The sequence below is a fragment of the Anarrhichthys ocellatus genome, unplaced genomic scaffold, assembly GCF_004355925.1.
Source record: "Anarrhichthys ocellatus isolate YVR2014 unplaced genomic scaffold, GSC_Weel_1.0 scaffold4, whole genome shotgun sequence".
In the NCBI taxonomy this organism is placed as follows: Eukaryota; Metazoa; Chordata; class Actinopteri; order Perciformes; family Anarhichadidae; genus Anarrhichthys; species Anarrhichthys ocellatus.
This window is the reverse complement of record NW_022280034.1, coordinates 6,411,741-6,431,272: the sequence shown is the minus strand read 5'-3', so window position 1 is coordinate 6,431,272 and position 19,532 is coordinate 6,411,741. Positions and strand designations below refer to the sequence as shown.

General features: G+C 41.2%; 2 protein-coding genes across 3 annotated transcripts in view; one reads left to right on the top strand and one right to left on the bottom strand.

Moving 5' to 3' along the window:
- Positions 1-990: 990 nt before the first annotated feature.
- On the top strand, positions 991-5,137 carry sar1aa (secretion associated, Ras related GTPase 1Aa). Of its 2 annotated transcripts, none has more exons than XM_031843628.1 (7): positions 991-1,058; positions 1,827-1,899; positions 1,993-2,112; positions 2,243-2,308; positions 2,792-2,895; positions 2,993-3,124; positions 3,247-5,137. In XM_031843628.1, exons 2-7 carry the CDS (start codon positions 1,842-1,844, stop codon positions 3,361-3,363), a joined length of 597 nt encoding a protein of 198 aa, XP_031699488.1. In that variant the 5' UTR covers positions 991-1,058; positions 1,827-1,841; the 3' UTR covers positions 3,364-5,137. The 2 variants fall into 2 exon arrangements, with proteins under 2 accessions (XP_031699488.1, XP_031699489.1); XM_031843629.1 differs by lacking the exon at positions 991-1,058 and adding an exon at positions 1,072-1,335.
- Positions 5,138-7,252: 2,115 nt separating this feature from the next.
- Positions 7,253-19,532, bottom strand: part of LOC116381097 (testican-2) — a 32,612-nt gene continuing 20,332 nt past the window's right edge. Inside the window, exons 4-11 of the mRNA XM_031842935.1 lie at positions 16,569-16,683; positions 14,186-14,294; positions 13,585-13,699; positions 12,819-12,938; positions 12,481-12,699; positions 10,418-10,480; positions 9,451-9,588; positions 7,253-8,878 (exon numbers count right to left, since the gene is read on the bottom strand). Coding sequence (XP_031698795.1) covers positions 8,742-8,878; positions 9,451-9,588; positions 10,418-10,480; positions 12,481-12,699; positions 12,819-12,938; positions 13,585-13,699; positions 14,186-14,294; positions 16,569-16,683 — 1,016 coding nt within the window. The 3' untranslated portion in view covers positions 7,253-8,741. The remainder of the gene's footprint in view (positions 8,879-9,450; positions 9,589-10,417; positions 10,481-12,480; positions 12,700-12,818; positions 12,939-13,584; positions 13,700-14,185; positions 14,295-16,568; positions 16,684-19,532) is intronic.

The following is a 19,532-nucleotide window of genomic DNA, read 5'->3' as shown; positions in this document are numbered from 1 at the left end:
CGTTTCTGTGCAGTACTCAATCTAATAATTAATGTGGACATAACTACTGCCTATATGGGCAATTCCAATAAATACTATAATATAGCTAATGAATTATACAAGCGATTGGTTATTAAGTATTTGGATGTAAGTGGATACGCCTCGTGGGATGCTTCTGTAGGATGCAATTAAACATTATGCTTCAATAAGCACTAGAGGCCTTCACAGGGTGGTTAGTGTTGTTGGATAAAAACATGAACTGTTTTCCTGCTGATATCAAACCTGCTGTGATTTTTGACGATGACCTGTTTTAACTATTTGCTCTACATGAGTTTTTCATCTATTGTGCTACCATAATTAATCAAGTAATAATGATATGAATCGAATGAAAATAATGATTAGTTGCAATTCTATACAAAATATTAGAAAATGTGCTCCATCTCAATTTAGTACAACATTAAAATCCTGCTTTTACATTAATGCATAATAATCTAGTGATGTATGTACAACAGTCATAGGGGCCATTTTTAGGCATTGAATACTTTTAATGCCGTAAGTAGATTTTTCTCATTATACTTACATAATTTTAAGTAAATAACTTCAATGCAGGACTTACTTGACTTTAACAGCGTGGCATTAGTACTTTTACTTAAGTAAAGGATCTGAATAAAATTCCCTCATCACTGGTAGGCCAATTGGTGGACTTCACAGTGACAAGTCAACCAGTTGCTGTTCTAGATGACTGCTATTAGGCTACTTCGTTGGAAGTCATCCTCTCCTCCACAAGGCTTGGATCAGAGATGTTCTTCATTTTGGTAAATCAGAAAAGAATAAATGCACACTACGTGGGTCTACGGTTCAACTTTTCAAAATATGGCAACCCCTCTTTGTATGTATGTATGTTTGTTTCAAAAAAAAACTTGGGTAGACCCTCTGTTCACCGAAAAGCCTGATGGGGGCGCTAACGCATCACACTGCGTACCAAACGTAGAATTCTAACACACGAAGAAGAAAAAGCGGAAATCCGAATTACTGTTTCCAAGGAGACCACCAATACTACTGCTGGTGAGGGCTGAGGGGTAAGTACGCTAACGTTAGAATGTTGACGTAAATAAAAACGTATAGCGCGGTTCACATCGGTTCATAATGGGTTTTTTTTTTGCGCACAATCGGTAAACGTTGCCTTGACGCTCACGTGACATCAGATTCTAGAAAGTATCAGAGGTTTAACGCTAAGCTAACATGCTAACGCTAACTAGCTAAGACAGGGTCCACGAGCTAAGTTTGATCTCTAAATTGATCCATGACTTTTTGTGAACATCAACGTCAAGATTTAAAGTTACGTCATACCTAAAGGTAGCTAGCCACCTGCTGCTACGCGTGGGTGCAGGTGACATGTCGCATATATATATATATGACCAGGATATTAACAACACCAGTGTGATGTAATGATAAGCAATGACAGACCTTTTCTACAGCAGACATGTTGACTCGTCAAAGCTGGTAGAGAACAGGTTAAAAGAGTCGTTAACAATGGCTCAGTTCCATCAAGTGTTTTTAATGCTATCAATTACACCTGTGATGTTCCTGCCAAAATGTCTGCTGTGCAAACAGTGTTATTGTTCTGCAAATAAACACTACCTCATGTAAATATGACCAGCTCTTGTATAAACTACCCAATTCTCTGGCACATTTTTGTTAAGTTGAATAGGTGTTTCTAATATTTTGTCCACCTTATTTACATACAGTATAAGCAGCAGGAAATATGCAATGTCAAGACAAGCGTTTCTATTTTTCTGGCATGAGAAGTTTGATGTGATAGTAATCTGACCTTTTTCTTGTTTCAGTCAAAGAACGTCAAGATGTCCTTTTTATTCGACTGGATCTACAGGGGGTTTAGTAGTGTTTTACAGTTGTTAGGTAAGTGCGGTGTGCAGTTTGGCACCTGGACCTGGATTTCACCAATGGAATTTATAGGTCATTTCTGATACACTTGTGAATGATATCTTCCAGGTCTGTACAAAAAGTCTGGGAAGCTGGTTTTCCTGGGCCTGGACAATGCTGGTAAAACAACGCTCCTACACATGTTAAAAGACGACCGACTTGGCCAACATGTGCCAACACTGCATCCAAGTAAGGAGAGACTGTAGTGTAGTGTGCCAAGTTGACATGAGTTTTACTACGATTTCCAGTGTTGTTGTCCTCACTGTGCAGGCCTAAACTCACTAGCAATAACACATTTATTTTCTTTTTCTTCTCAAAGCTTCTGAAGAGCTCTCAATTGGTGGGATGACATTTACTACATTTGATCTGGGGGGACATGTACAAGGTGAGATCTTTCTCCACTTTTGAGAATAATGACTATATAGAAATAGTCTGTCGATGGACATAGTGCCACCTCAAAACTACATGGATGTGTCCTACATTATCAGACCGTCTCTTTTTAACCACAGAAGAAGCAGTCGTGTTTAAATAATTTCATAGATTTTGTGATGAAAGAACAAAAATTGCAGGGAGGAGAGGGTTGACACTGGAAATAGTATTACAGTCATCTTTACTGACATCAGAAACATTATGGAGAAATCAGGAGTTGACCAATCACAGTTCTCAGGGCTGCCACATGGTGTCTCTGTTGCCCCTGACATGAAACAGCATTTCAAATCAGCTCAGATGGAACCACTGAGCCTCCAACATTGACCACATTTGAATGGTAAACTAAAAGCAGGAAGTGCCTGTGTGTAGAGGTTGCGCATGTGTCGCTGAAAATATACTACCCAATCAGATTGACAAACTGTTCTCTCTTCGATGACAGCTCGAAGAGTGTGGAAGAACTACCTGCCGGCTGTGAATGGAGTCGTCTTCCTGGTGGACTGCGCGGATCACGACAGACTCTCAGAATCTAAGACTGAGCTGGATGTAAGATCAAACATCGCAGTAACAAGCTGTTTCCACCGAGCAGTGCTGACTCTTAACTGTAGATTGATGATGATCGTGCCCGCTGTTGTATTCCCAGGCTCTCCTAGGAGACGAGACCATAGTCAATGTACCAGTGTTGGTGTTGGGTAATAAAATTGACCGGCCCGAGGCCATCAGTGAAGGAGGGCTGAGGGGAGCTTTTGCTCTCGATGGTCAAGTCACCGGAAAGGTAGGCTTGTCGTAGACCCTGTCTTTGTATTCACAGAACTAACATGATCTCTCCATCTGCGCGTGAACACATGTCCTGGTGCCTAACGAGCGTTATCCTCATCTGTCTCTATTTCTTATCAGGGAAATGTGTCTTTGAAGGAGCTGAACGCCCGGCCGCTGGAGATTTTCATGTGCAGCGTGTTGAAAAAACAAGGCTACGGGGAAGGTTTTCGATGGTTATCACAGTACATCGACTGACGCAGGACTGAAGCTCAACCAGAAGGGATTTTCTTGACACATTTTCACGAGAGCATGACAAAGACGCTTTGCCTCTTTGCCAGTGTCAGGCAGCCCACATTTCAAACTTTAAGAGCATATTCTTTTCAACACTTTATTCAGGATTTGAAGGTTTCTATGCAAACTTTTAAAGTGGTTCATGGTGGACTGTCCTACCCGTGTTATCCATGTGAGAATTAACTGAGTTGTCTAACTCCATGGCATGTTAATTGGGTTACATCATACCTCATTATAATTCACAGGCAGACATGCATTATGCAAGAATGTAGATACGTATACGTCAGTGTAGCATTATTTAATATGGAATAGACCAACTGTTGTAGTTAAAATTCTTTAGGAAGCAAGTGATGAAAATGAAGAACTCCGTGGTGATTGTGTTGGGTCGTCTGATGTCGTATTAAGTTTAGATTTTAATATATATAACTAAATACAGAAGATTATTTTATTAGTTTAATCTAATGATACGCAGCCACTGCCTTCAAAGCATATAGCCAAAGATGTACGCTAATCACTTCGGGGTTAGCGGGGAGAGAGAGAGATTGGACTTCAACAATAGATATCTTCCACGCTGAGCACCGAGCCACAATAACATCTAATCCCCTTTAGAAAGCTAACGAGGAGAAGAGACAGCACGTCGCATAAATAAAGGCAACGATGATGAGTGAACTGAGTTAAACTAAGCAGCTCACTGATGAGTGTGCTGTGAATCATTTGCTTCTCCCTTTCAGTGTCTCGATGGGATTGGCTCGTTTGTTTTTGCAAATGTTCCTATGCACGTTGACCCATATAATTTGAAGAGCGTTAGACTGAAATAAGTCTTTATTTTCTTTGACTTTGGGGTGTTCAGTACAGAACTCAAGGATAAGATGTTCATGACGTTCAATGGCTGCCCTTGCTTTATTATATCAATGATATCTGTAATAACTAATTGCCCTTAAAATGTCGGGAAGCAATAAAATCGAATGACCAACTGTACTGTAACAGAAACAATCTTACTCCTCTGTATTTGAGAGCAAGACAGAATATATGTAGTTCTGAGTTAATTCAACTCAAACACATTTATTTTTTGTTATTTATTCTGCTCTAATCCATACTCTGAGCAATCAATGTGCCTGTAATCAGCATGCAGGCTGTGCAACAGGGTTGAAGTGCTGCAGGTATTGCACTTTTTGACTATTTGAAAAGATATGAAGGTGCACTTGCTGTTAACATATGCTGACCTGTAAATTAATATTCAAATCGTATTCTGGATGTTTGAGTCTGTACATGTAAACATGCATACATTTATACAATGATAGATTATAGTGATCATTGTTCTCCATGTACTGTTTCCTGCGTCCCGTGTTTACAGAGCAACATTTGAAATATTCTGCCCATTAAAATATGCAGGGATGTTCGTGACTGAGATAAAAGAGAACATACATATGATTTTATACAGGGAATTTTGAGTGTTTACTGAGATACAGAACACATGTAAACAAACCGCTTTCCCTTTCAACAGTGTTCTTTACCAGTCGCTGAACTCCTGTAAATGATGTATAATACAGATGTAAATGTTTGTACAGCTGCGGCCTATAAGCCGACGCTAATAAAGCACTGAAGTTATTTATAGCTGATTAACTTGAAATATTTGCGGCGATTATCTGTGCAAATAGTTTCAACTTGAATGACAACATGCTGACATATGGTTTGATCTATGTGATGATGTTGTAATAAAACCAACTTGTTTTTTGGATTCAACTGGCCATGTGTTATTTTTGTCAATTTTTTCACACACTTGTATTCCTTGTTAAGCTAATTTGTATATTTAGGGCGGCGTTTTGTCGCCTAAGGGGTTTGAATAAATTCTAAGCTTGCCACTTTAGATAACTGGTTTTACCTGAACAAAACACAATTCTAAAAACTAAATGTGCACACAGCAAAATCGAGCTTTGTGTGCATTGAAGGTGCTAGCAATTTTGCTACTTTATGCTAGCTACCCACACAAACTGCATGGCATGAACCTCCACAGATTCCAAGACTATAAGTCACTAAATCAGCAGCCGATTAAGAGAAAAAAAAATACACTTTATAAAGCTATGACCATATTATGTCTTACCTTTGCTGATTTGGGAACAAAAGTTGTGTCCATGTGCATATTAACACTGATTGATTCCAGCTGTCTGTATATATTAGCATAGCGTAGAGCAGCATTAGCAGCATCGAACAGCCTTCCATCTGAAAACACGGTATATGTCTCCATCTAGTGGACTAATTGTGATACTGCACACATTCCAAAGGCATTAAGCTTCAACTAGCTGGTCAAATAGACCGACGTTATGGTTTACTTTGAACGGGAACATGAATAGAGGTCTGATTGATGGGTTTTTCAAGACAAAGCCAAAAACAGTTGTATTTAGTTTGAGGAAATACCTAAAGCGACATGTTAATTAAATTAAATGAGTTTTATCGTTCCCTAAGAAAACTTCAAATGACAGAGATTGAACCCAAATGGCTCTGCTTCACTTCACTTGCATCAATCAAGGTAATATTCAGAGGCTGTAATATGGGTTGTTAGAGGTTTCTATATTCATTCACTCTGACCTAGTCACATATAGACGTATGCTTACATCTCTGCAGAAATCTCACAAGTGTTACCTTTGTAGATTATTCAAATATACCTTGTAGCTGCAGAGATACACTATTCATTTTGGGTATGCCATTATTGAGCAAATGTTTCGACATATCACTAACATTTTCCTTTCATTCTCAGACGTGGAGAAATTCGTTAATGTTTTAATCTCTTAATTGTTGTGATCGCTTTATTGTCATATCAGTAAACTGCAGCTATTGCAGAGTGCTGCTTTCAGGCTTTTAACACCCCGCGTAAGAAGTGACTCATTTCGCCCAATCCCTGCTGCCCTTCACTGGCTGCCTGTCAGCGTTTGATTTGATTTTTAAGATTTAACTGCTGGAAATATCTCATGTTCTTTTAATTTAAGAATTCTAATCCCAGACTTCAACCGGTGACTGTAGGAGTTCGAAATGCAATTAAGTAAACTGGCACAGATCCATTCTGTGCAGTGTTGTTGTTGACGTTGTGGTCATTTACGCCATTTGGCAACCACTCTGCTGTAATTTGGTCTTCTAGCATGAGGTGGCAGATGAACACCATAATATTTCAAGCAAATATCCCTATGTGCTTGTCAGAGACTCAACTGAGACTCAACTTTGCAGCTTACAACTACAGACTGTGTGCTTACAACTTCTCCCTTTTATTCCACTGCAGGCCACATGATCGTAGATGATTAAATTGTCTTTATTTAATGCTTTGTTAAACATAATCACATGTAATTGTGGGCTGTAACTGGCCTTATCTGTAATGAGCTTCAGTAATTGGTGCTTTACACACCAGGTGGAGGATCCAAAGGTCAGGAGAAAGTCGTTAAATTCTCCAAAATATTCATCTTTACACACCCAGCTTGGGTTTGATAAGCAAAATACTCCATGCAAGGTTGGCTGGAGTGATACCAAAAATAGAGTCAGTTCATTTATGCTCAAAATCGTTTTTTTTAGCACACCAGCTGAATTTGAAAATATTGATCTGCTGAGGTAAGTCGGTGATACTCTCTCCTGTGCACCTTCCTGCAGCAAGGACAATCAAGCTGCCTTTAGCTTAAGAAATTCATTTAATTTCCCCACATGCACCTCAGCTCAGTGGTCCCTTCTTTAATGATCTTGCAGCTTCATTGTAAAAATACTCATCCTTAAATACAAAGGAAGATGATGAGCGACTTGGTGGCACAGTAGGCACAAAGTCAACCTAATTTATCTCTGCTAATAGCTGGAAAAGATTGAAGTCAACACACAGTTTGGCTCCAGTGCCTTTATTAGTAAAGTGCTCAGCCTAGAAGTACATTCTTATTCACTAACATGCAATACTACAAACAACCAAACATCTGGCCTACCAATAGCATGAATGAAGACATGGCAACAATATTATCATAGAAAAAGATAATGTGAATTCAAGTATACACACAGAACTTCAAGTAATGCACACATTTCTTTTTTTTAAAAACACAAAATACAGTTTTTCCAGTTGCAAACTCAGAATAAAACATAGTTGTGGCACATTCTTTGACATGATTTCAGCGTTAGCAGAGGACAGCGACTAGTGGTTTCTACTGTAGTTTGGGCCGCTATAGTACATTCTACAGGTTTTCAATAAAAGTCATCCAACTGGAAATGTAGGTCCTTTATAGTTGTGTGCATCCACGTAAGATTTAAAAACTGCTATGAGCTGTGGTGCACCATTATCATAAAAGTAGCTTAAAACCGTGGCAACCTGAAACACACATAACCACATTACACTGAACTTAAATGAAATAGTTTGATATTTTGGGAAATAAGCTTATTTGCTATCTATTTCGAGGTAGATGAGAAGTCTCTTGTGTGTACGGTAAATATGAAGCTACGACTGAGAGGTTAGCTTAGCTCATGTATTTGGCCACTTGAAGGCGGCAGAAACCAGCTGTGAACACAACAGTGACATAATCATTCACTAAAGACTGAAACCTGAAGCAGTTTTGTTTGCTTAATCCGTACAAAAACTGCATAAAGAATTTGAATTTGAATGACTTCCTGGATAGTCTTCATAATAATGCAAAATGTCGTTGTTGTACTGTGTTTTTTTTTTTACTGATTGAACAAACAAGATAAAAGATGTTATCTAGTATGATTTGGAGGTTTTGGTAGGTCCGATTGTTGTTCTTTTTTACTTCCGACAGAGACAACTGTTCCCCTGTTTCTTTATGCTAAGCTCAGGTAACCGTCTCCTGGCTCTAGCTTTATATTCTACACAAGAGTGGTATCGAGTTTCTCATAAAACTTTGCAAGAGAGCAAACAAGCATGTTTCCCAAAATGACTATTTCAATTCTGATCTCTAGTCATTCCAGTGGGACAGCGACTCTAATACTCAAGCAATTGTTCACACAATACAAAATTACTGGTAATCTCTATATGCATAGATGGCGGTTGGACAAGATAGGAATTCTGATGGACTTTAGCTACCTATGGTGCAGTAGTCAGTGGGTCCTGCTTTTCAGGACGGCAAAACAAAAAGCTCTGTCGCTCAAAAAACAGAGACGAGAGAATGAAGCACTTACACATATCTAAGACAAAAACTGGTCATCTGTCTCATCCCTGGACCTGACCAGACCCACATATCCCACCAGGATGATACACAACTCCATGCCTCCCAGGTCCGATCCCAAAATCTTTTGCTTTGAAGAGAGAGCCATCCCTGTAGATTTTCAGGCCAGTGGCTGTGACACGGCTCTCCGCGTGGGGTCAGTCAATTCTACCAGATGTATCCTCCATCGTCTGCCTCGCCCTCCTCCTCTTCCTCCTCCTCTCCGGTGTCCTCTGCCTCCTTCTCCTCTTCATCCTCCCATCCCACTCCACTCCCCAAATCTCCAGAATATCCCGCTGCTTCATCTGGAAAAGGATTAATACGTGGAGTTTGTATTAAAGGGCCAGTGCATAGCATTTCGAGGGCATCATAAATGGAATATAATATTCATAAATCATTGGTGTATAATCACCTTAAACTAAGAATTGTTGTGTTTTCGTTAGCTTAGAATGAGCCGTCCATAACTACACGGGTAGCAGGTCATCTTCACGGAGTCCGCAACATTTTTCTGTAGTAGCCCAGAGCGGACAAACCAAACACTGAGAGCCTTTCACGTTCATTACCTGAAGGCCACCGTAGTTCGACATGCTTGAGAAACTGCGATAACGTGAGCCGCAGAGTGAAAAACCGTGGTATACCGCCAGCTGCCGCCTGACTCCTGTAGCTCCTAAAGTAGTGTTATCATGATAAGGATGGCCTTTGAGCCAGGTGAACGGTGTTACCCCTGTTTTGCACTTGGCGGGTCACGTTACCTCAGTCTTGGAAAGGGAGTGTGCAGGGGTTTTCAGTTGGTTGCAATCTGCAACCTCATCATAAGATGCAACCAAATCCCACACACTGTACGGCTAAAGCATGATGAAGCCCCGCCCCCCCTTACCGCAGTCAGGGTTGCCGTGGATTCTGGTGCCCATCATCTCTCCTCCATCCTGGTCGACGCACCAGCACTCCCCTCGGCTCTGGTCACACTGAACTTTCCTGTAGTAGCCGTCCTCATCGCAGCTGGGAATGTACACTCCTGCAAGGACGAGCGCGCGCACACACACACACACACACACGTGCCTCGCTGTTAAATATTCATACCCTTAGCACAAATAGATGAGCGCAGCATAAACAAGAATGCCAGCACGCCTTAGTGAACCTGTGATTAAAACCGTCAGTCAGAATGGAGAGGCAGATTTTTGGACAGTGAAAGCCTCCCTGTTTGTTTTACACGAGCATGCATATGCTGGTGATTTTTATCCAGTATGTTGGCGTAGTGTTTCGTTACGCTGCGAGAGTGGCATGTAAAAATGTAGTCACAGCCTCGGTGACAGAGCTCCACTGTTTCAGCCTCCCTCAGGAGAATCTTGTCAATCCCAAAGAGAAGTTCGAGAACGAACCCCGCCCTCCACTACCGCAAAAACACAAAGCAACGATACAACGAGACAAGAGGAACTCAGGGATGGAAGAACGTTTCTCTGGGATTTGGAACGACAGTAGAAATAGAAAGCAGCAGTAAAAAGCAGAAACTGTAGCATGGGGTTTCTCAGGGAGCTAAGCGGGCAAGTCAGCCTTGCTCTTTCCTAAAGCCATCGCTGCCCTCTAATTCCCCCCCCCCGCTGACCTAATCCGAGGTGTGAGCTTGTGATCTCTTAAATGAGCCTCCTCCAGGCCTTAATACACAAGTGCACCCAGCGACACTTCATGGCTACACTACATAGCGTTGTGTGACTGAGGATCTGAAGTGTGTCAGTGGTCAAATTCTGTCCAAAAGGTGTCCCTACGCAAGTGAGGTGTTTTAAAATCGCCAGTCAAATATATCTTGAATTTCACAGTACTGTTGAAATGACCAATGATAAACTTACCGGGCTTCTTCTTGGCCGCCTCCTGCACTTGGATCCTCTCCAGCTCAGCGAGGCACGGCGGCTCTGTGAGAATCAAACAAGAAGAGCGATGACAGACGATACCTAAAACTGCTATCCCCAAACTCAATCAATGCTCTTCATAATTACATAATTTTCTTTGCACATATTGATTTGTTTAAGAAGTCTTGTATTTCATTCCCTTTGAGCCTGATTGATCGTGGAGAGCTTAGGTGAAAGAACATATGGATGTAGCCTGAGAATGACATGAAAAATGAGCTGAAGCTCTAGAATAGATAGAAATAGAAACTATCAATAATTGATAAAATAACAGTTTGTAATCATTTCTGACGTCCTGTTCCAAATCATTATCATAAAACCATTATCACTAAATGGTTTATAAATACCACCAGCTTGTAATGAAAAATGGATTAGGGAGTTGGTGTAATCTATGGCATGCAGGGTTAAATGCCTGATCAATGGAGCAATCAACATGCAAATGATGTTAGTGCCAGAAATATCCTGTATTTGTTTAGTAAAGGTCAAATGGTGCAAATGTTTCAAATGAGCAAAGCTGAAATAGCACCGAGAGCGAAGGTAACATCCATGGAGACACCTGAACTAAACATAAAATGTCAAGAACATGGCTGTCAGAGTAAGCTTTTGTACATGATTATTCAAGCACACCAGTGGTTTTTAGGTTAATATTATGATTTGAACTGACATTTCTCGGTTAATCTGCTTTCAGCTTTTATTCCTCGAAAAAGAGTTTGAAAAGAAAGAGAATTTAAGTTCTTTGTCAGAATAATAATCATTAAAACTATTCAATATTCAAGGGCATTTCAACTATGAGATGTGGGGATATTATATGACCTCATGAAAGCTCACTAAGTACCGTTGTAAGACATTATACAGACAGGTGTGTGTGTGCCTTTCCAAATCATGACCAATCAATTGAATCTATCGCAGGTGGACACCACGTCAATGTCAATGTGATATTTTAGACATTTCTAAAATCCAGTTTTTAAGGCTGCAACATAACAAAAGGTGGAGGTCTTAACACTTTATGAATGCTCTGTAGTTGCAACTATGTGACTGCATGTTACACGGGGGAAACACCTCAACACCCACATGATCACATGCCACAGAAACCAGGAGGGGGTTGATTGAAGTGAACAGTCTGCCTGATCTGAACATAATGATGCTTTGTTATTGGACTTCTTGTGATAATCATCAACTCCATCGGGAACACCGTGTTCCAGAACCAGTTCATAAATGTACCAGAACAGCTGAGGCCAGAGATCAATGATGCATCTGTGACTGTTTGAGTTGGAACGAGAGCCGAGTTGTGACCAGAAAGTCATGGGCGCAAACAAAGGAAACCACAAGTGAACAGAAGTGGAGGAGGAAGCAGTCAAGCTGACGGAGGAGTCTTTTTAGCCCAAGGGAACCCTGAATCAGGTAAGGTACGTCTGAAGGACTTTCTATTTGCCAGATGGCAAACTGTCAGATGACTCAGATAAAACAGGTCCAGATTGTTCTCAGCAGGAGAATGTGAGGACTGCTCATCATGTCTTGGAATATTGTCAGACCTGGTTAAGCAGTTATGGATAATAGAAAGGATGGAGAATTGAACCATAGGTTTGTACAAACCGCCGAAGGTTTAATAAAGAGAAGAATCGGACAACCAGAATGTGCTTTTGAAGAAGTTGATTCGGCTGAAAAAAAAATCCTGCAATCCTGAAATTAAAGCCGGTAGGCTTTCAGACTTGGTCAAAAATTGACATTTTTGAAAACACGCTTATTCGCTTTCTTGCGGGGAGTTTGAGCCAGCAGGCGATTAGCTTAGAATAAAGATTAGAAGCATGGAGAAAAGGCTAGTCTAGCTCTCTCCCCCAAAATATACCAGCACCCCTAAAAGTCACAAAATAACATGTTTCTACTCGTTTAAGTGACATCATTACATAGCCTCTATTTCCCTGTGATGTAACCTTGATATTATTTCACCCATTTAGAGATTTGACCCAACATAGACGCTGCTCTCTGGTCGAGATCCCTTCACTCACTTTCTCTCCAAAAGCAGAGGCACCACTCTGCTGTAGAGACCTTCCCATCCTTGTAGCTGTCACAGGAGTTGAAGAAGGGTCGGATGCAGACCTCGTACTTGTCCAGGTTAATAGCAGCCAGCTCAGCCTGGTCCAGATACAGGTCACTGTTGGTGTCCAGCCTTGAGAACATCCAGCCGATGGAGTCCCTGCAGCTGGCTACAAGGCTCTTGTCCAGCACTGTCAGCAAAAAAGAAATTAGCTTTGCACTTTAGTTTCTTTCTGTTTAGACGACACTTCTTTGCGCAGACAATTGAGTTGTACGCTTGAGAATAAAACCGCTTTGTGAGTTTTCTAACCTGAAGCGGTGCCAGCTCTGAGCTTGCCAGAGTTATTCTGCTTCGCGTTTCCATGAAGGAGTTGGAACCAGTCTCTCAGGCGGTCTCCCAAGTCTGCCAGGTCCTGGCCAGTGCAGCTCTCTGAGGGAGCCAAAAAAAAAAGAAAGGGGAATCCCAGCATTCAAAACCTTGGCAGACAGTTAACAGCAATCTGACTCACCTTCCCAAAAAGACAGGCCTCCTATTGCTTTTGCTGATGTACGGTGAAGAGAATCAAAGGTTTCACTCATGTGTAAAGCTATCGAGGTCCATGCTGTCGTTCCCAAGTATATCAGCTGCCACTCAAAGAAAACATTATCAATTAACTCTAAGGCCTGAAATTGCTATTATCCAATAGGAATCCACTTTCATTCTCAGGCTCAGCACTAGATGAAAAGCAGAAGTAACATTTCATCCTTTTGATCAATTGGCATTTTCACGAGCTTGGACAATCAATACTGTTTGGCTGCAATGATAGATAGTGTACACTCTAAATAATTAATCACTACAGGATTGAAAGGGCACTTTAACCACATGGGGTTAAAGTGAGTAATCTCTGAAATCTGTGAGTATTGATCCTAAACGTGGAACACTGGGTTGATTAGTCCTCTCCTACTGACAGCATGCTGTGTGTGGCGCGTCATAGCTTTATTTTTATTTTTTTTAAAGGGATGACAGCCGTGCAGAAAGGGAGGTGTGAATCCCAAAATTAAGACAGATATAAGAAGGTAAAGAAAAGGCCACTTGCCGCGTTTTGTGTCAGTATTTGAGAGGGTAACGGAGGCTGTGGCGCAGGGGCAGAAGCCAGCACACATGATGCTCAGCTCTTTGCCTGTGAGGCAGGCCTGCTGCTCCAGCTTACACTGTGAGGAGAAAGAGACAGTTAAAATATTTATGGAGGTGACTGCAGGAAAAGAGCGATTGCTCATTCAGATGAGACACTGCACTTCGGGAAAAGGCAGCAAGAATGAGCTGTCATTTTCCGCCAGCCTTCTCATGCAAGGTCAAAATTAGAAACTATACATGAATCAATAAAGAGTCCTGGCAGCGGCCGGTGTACAGTGATGCCGCTAAAAACGCCGCCAGTCATTAATCATACGGCCACGTTGAGCCGGCGCACTTGTCCTCCCGCGAGCAGTGATGAACTGTGCTGCCCTGCTGCGTCCGCGTATATGTCAGCGCAGCAGGAAACATCTCTTGACTAGACTCCTCTCGTTATTTAAAACGATGACACGGGCGCTTTCAATTTCTTTTCAGGGTTTTTATGGTTAGAAGACTCCAGTAGTAAAGCAAATAAAAAATCCAAGTGCTTTTAGAGCGAGATGCTGCTGCAGAATATAATCTTTTACCTCAGAGGCGTAGTTGTGTCCATCAGAGCCACATACAGGTGAGGAGGCAGCAACAGGACAGGGCTTGCAGCTGTTTTCCTGAGCCTCCAGCTGCCCCGACTGTTTGACTCTGATCATTACAGGAAAAAGGGAACAAGTTCAAATGTCAGACCAAATTACAGAGGAAACATTTGTTTTTACTTACAGGTTATATTTTCCAAGATTTGTAGGATATCTGTTAGTGAGATGCCAACCCCTATACAACAGAGGTGAATGGGAGCACTGAAACATTACATTGAACGAGAACACTAGAGTGAGCATGCTAGGAGCTCCGCACAGTGTTGCTAAATGCTATGCTGACTTAGCTGATGGGTATGTCATAAGTGTTGCAGGTATTTCTTCATCATTTGAGTTCAACCTGATGATGGCTTAGGATCACCAAAATGATTACAATCAATTGTGAAGGAGACGTGGATGACTTTCATGGCAATCCATCCAATAGGTGTGAAGACATTTCACTAACTGTTGCTAGAGAAAAAGTAAGGGGATCATCAAAGTGAATAGGATTCATCCTCTGGGGACCATAACTCTTGTACAAAATGTCATGGTAATCAAACCAACATTGCCTCTCCCACATCAAAGTGGCTAAAAGCTCAAAAGTATCTCTTTCCAGAAATATTGATCCGGTTACACACTGTCAACAGTTTTCATTGTGACTATTTCTTTCGTAGAGTATTTTCAGAGTAAACTGTTGACAGAGAGGTCTGTAGATTTTCCAGAGCATCAGATAATGTCTGTCTTCCACAGGGTTCAGATGAAATACAGACAGACTCTAGGACAGCTGAGTCACTGCCTAGCTAATAAACACTTATGTCTCATTTCTTTAGAAAAACACTGTAGAACTGAACATACTGGTTGTTTGTTTGAGAGGAATGCAATTTTCTGACGACAAAATTAATTTAACGGGACACTATTTGGAGAAGACATGTCGCTGTTGATTAAGTAAATGTTCATTTTACTTTCACCGTGGTGGGATGGCAACAGAAACCCGAGAGACTGATATCTCTGATCTCGGGTAAATAAAAACAGAATTGTCTGCATTTGCTTGTTAATATTTGAAAGGTCCGCTTTGTAAAAATCCCACTTGCTTCTTCTCGTCTGATTGACTTCATGTTTAGTGAGCACAGCGCTTTGCGGTACGGCTTCTGAGGCTGCTACTTAATGATGCTGGGATGGTTTAGTGTGGTTCGCGTTTCGTGCTTATTACCCATTATTCGGCACAGTCTCTCTCATCTGTGGAGTGACTCTGTAAGTGAAACACTTTGTTGAAAAAGATAAACGCCTGTTGCAGCAGATAGACATTGAAGGTAGTAATAATTCACTTCATTAATTCTTTTCAGACTGCAACTCTGCTCATTTGTTTTTCAGTCAAAGTGGAAGAAATGGGTGAAGGACTAGATAAGTGATTTTTAGTGCGCTTTACACAGAAAAACTAAAGGATCGTTGTGAAGGGAGGAGCATTACGTTGTATTAAATGACCACATTGGCAAGTATTTTGTATTTACTTTAGCTGTCATGGTTTCAACCCAACCTACCTCCTCTAAAGCGCCCCTCTTATCAGCATGGGAAGTTCAGTTCAGTATTATTTTTGGGAGTTGGGCACACAGTGTACTCCACACCGGAGTGGTTTGAGACGTAAGAACACTGTTGCTTAGTGACAGACAATAAGATTGACGTGTTACCTAATACATTTAGTTTTCTTGTGTGTGTTCTTTGCACGTCATTGTCATGCTATGATAGACCTGACAACAAAATAAATTAGCCAACTTATGAATGCATGAAGCGAGACCCAATGCAGAGATACATTTGGCACAAAGAAAAACACAATATACTGTCGCTGATTCATGCTGTATGTGGTGCACTTTTTCCACTTTCATCTGATTTGATGACCTGTTCATTTTAGTCTTAAATAAATGAATTCAGAAACTGATGATCCGTGTAGTTTTAAAGTAATTAAACTAAGTAATAGTGGCTTGATATTAATTAAAACTGAGCCATGGGAGTTCATTATACATCATGCATTAGATTAGATCATGATGAGTCATGGATTAAGCATTAATCATTCATAAAGTATGTACCCTTGACATTAGGTGGTACCCATTAAGCCAGCATCTCTTTCCTGTGTCGAAGCATGACTCATCATTTCAAGTCATGCATGAGGATAAATAATGGCCATAAAGATTTGAATCTTATAAGCAACTAAGTTTGAAGTTTAATCACGACAGAAGAATAAATTATGACATAAAATACCAGTAAACGTATAGCACAGCTATATATTATTTTGAAAACCATCTATCTAAATAAATGTGATATCCCTCCCTCTGACTTTAGGACTCAACCCTACCTTTGCTCCAGTTTCTTGCGATTGACACACATGGCCCTCTGGTAGCCCTGAGCGACGCACACCTTATGGCGGCTGCACTTCACATTCTGGCACGGGTCCTTGGTGGTGTCCATGGCTGCGAGCACAAAAAACAACAACACTGCAAATCACCAGAGGTGTCAATCACAGCTGAGGTGTTTTTGCTTTAATCCTCTATTTTTGTCTCCTCCTGGAGAAAGAAATACAGAGCTTCCGGCTGTTGTTTTATTCGTCTTGACAAGGAGCATGTGTTCAACAGATTGAAAGCAGCCATTTTAAGTGCTGCATATTCAGATCGTTTATATATTTACACCTTTTAACATGATCTTGCGTCCTCTCTTTTCAACACGGGCGTATGCAATAAAAATCACGAAATGTGAAAAACATTCTAGCGGTGTGCACAAATGACTCCATTGATTTTGTAGTCAGCGCCGCTGAAAAACATGGACGCCTAGCTGTCATTAGCAGGGCAGCCTGTCATCAACAGCGCTGCCTGCAGTCTCCAACGACTCCGTCTGATTGCCAGAAAGCCTGACAGCACTGATTGAGCATCTCTTTCTCTCGACTTGTCACATCTCACTTCCCCCATGTCAACTTATCACTGTCTCTCTGCATCTTGCCCCTCCCTGTCTCTCTCTCTCTCTCTCTCTCTCTCTCTCTCTCTCTCTCTCTCTCTCTCTCTCACACACACACACAAACACTCCATCTTTGTCTCCCACGTTCCCTTTCTTTCTATCCTCTTCCCTCCCTCCCCAGCTCTCCTCTCTCTCTCTCTCTCTCTCTCTCTCTCTGTCTGAAGAGTTGAACTCTTCAATGGCAACCTCTCCTTCACCGATAGACTGGGATGGAAATAGCATCGTGCCCTCCACCTTCCTCAGCCTCCTGGTCAATGCCATCCCAAACTGTACGTCACACCATCACGGGCCATTTTCTGCCTTACAGGGGAGGCCTCGGAAAACACACAGGCTCGATATGAATTTAAGAGTGAGTGGCGAGAGGCAGTCGGCGAGAAGAATTTAAGCTGTGAAATCCTGAGTCAGCTTTGAGCAGCTGCTTTGCAGTCAACACGGTCAACAGACGAGGTGGCTGCCAGCCAGATTCCTGCAAATCCTAAGACTAGGTGGTACTTTCATGCTACAGCAGGGAGGTACACGGGAACAGTGGATGACATGAGAACTCTGAGGGGATCCAAAAATACTGGTAGGAAGCTGTGTGCCTGTGGTGTTTTTGTTCTGTAAGACCAGGTATGACAGTGAGCTGGTGACTGGAGTTCATAAAGAGCAGCACCACTTCCGAGCTTCCTAGCTTGTGATCCCCGAGCCTTTGTTCCACGATGCATTTTTTATTATGGAGGTGTTGGTTCCCAATGTAACTCTCTCACAGGACTTGTGTTTTTTTTAATAACTAGCTTAAAATCTCAGAGAAGTCCGACCAAATGTCTTATTGACTCCCGTGTAATCTGAGCTCAGAAACTTCTTAACATTTCAACAGACGGATGCTGTCTGTGTAGACACATTTCACCATAGAAGGGCAGAGCAAGGCAACTATAGTGGTCTGTGGAGATATTGGACATTTAAACCCAAGCAAACATATCTGTGAGATCAAGAACATACATGTGAAGACACAACACAAAACAACTATAATCATAAAGTGCTGCGCTACATCTCTGCTGAACAGGATGTGGAAAAAGCACGTTGTGACTTTTAGTTGTCAGGATAAACAGGATTATTAGACTGGGTGCAGTTCCTCTTAAACATTGCAAGATGTTTTAATACTAAATAAGAAAATTAGCATATCCATTACATGATTATTTATCTTTATCTTTATCTAGTATTTGTATACAAAAATAGGCGAGCAGCTCCCAAAAGATGAGGAATTAGCATCAGTGAGATAACACTGGTATTATTAGAATTACAAATCATAAATTCCACTTCTCAGAAGGGAAGAATTTCCTAAATACAAAAGACGCCGCAGCTCAAAGACAGAATGAAACCTAAAAGTCGTTCCATATAAAATATTTTTCTGTGATTAAAAACCTCCCAAGAATCAACCCAAACTGTCACCATACATCTCATTTTCTCTATTTCTTTAAAACAAAGAGAGCAAAGACATCTCATATTTTCACATCTCACATCCCTCAGAGTTTCCTCAAGCTTTCTTCTGGCTCATCTTACAGAGACTGTCACAGTGGATTTTGTTGGTGGTTTCTCTCCAAGTACAAGGTTTAACATTCCATTTTGTTAATAACGGATTCAGTCAGGGACCATAAACTTTTTATGGGGGCAGGGAACCAAACTGAGTGGTATTCTTTTAGTGGTGTAATATACCCAACTACAACCACTTTCTTCTGTGCCATTTTACAGTGACTGTACCTGCCGTCCACTAGCACAGAAACCACAGAGAGACTGCGCAGTGAGCCGTGCACTGCACAGTCTGAATATATGAGGAGGAATAAAATAAAACTAGAAACGCACTCAGGGGGCACACACTGGTACAAAGTCTCTACAATCCTCTTAATGCGTTAGTTTGAGAATAGAAAATGTGGATCTGAATCTGGATACAATATACTCATTCGGCGAGACAAAATATTATGTCCAGAAATACCACGGCTTTGCATAAGTATGAACATAACTGTAGATATAACAAACAAGCTCATTGGCTAATGGCAGCCCTGGTTTTTTTTTGGAGAATATATCCTCTGAGAACAATATCACTTCGGATGATTTTATAGCTATTTTATAGCTGCAGCTGTACATTGAACCTGTAAATAAAATCATCTACATTTGGTTTTCAACTGTTAGCAAAACACACCGTCCAAATCAATGAAAGTGAGCCGCAGAGCGCGGTATAAACAAAGACATACAAACGACTTTTTTCTCAGTCTATATTTAGTAAAGAGTGGATGAAATTTATAGAAGGCGTGTTGGGAAATGCTTTTGCATTTTC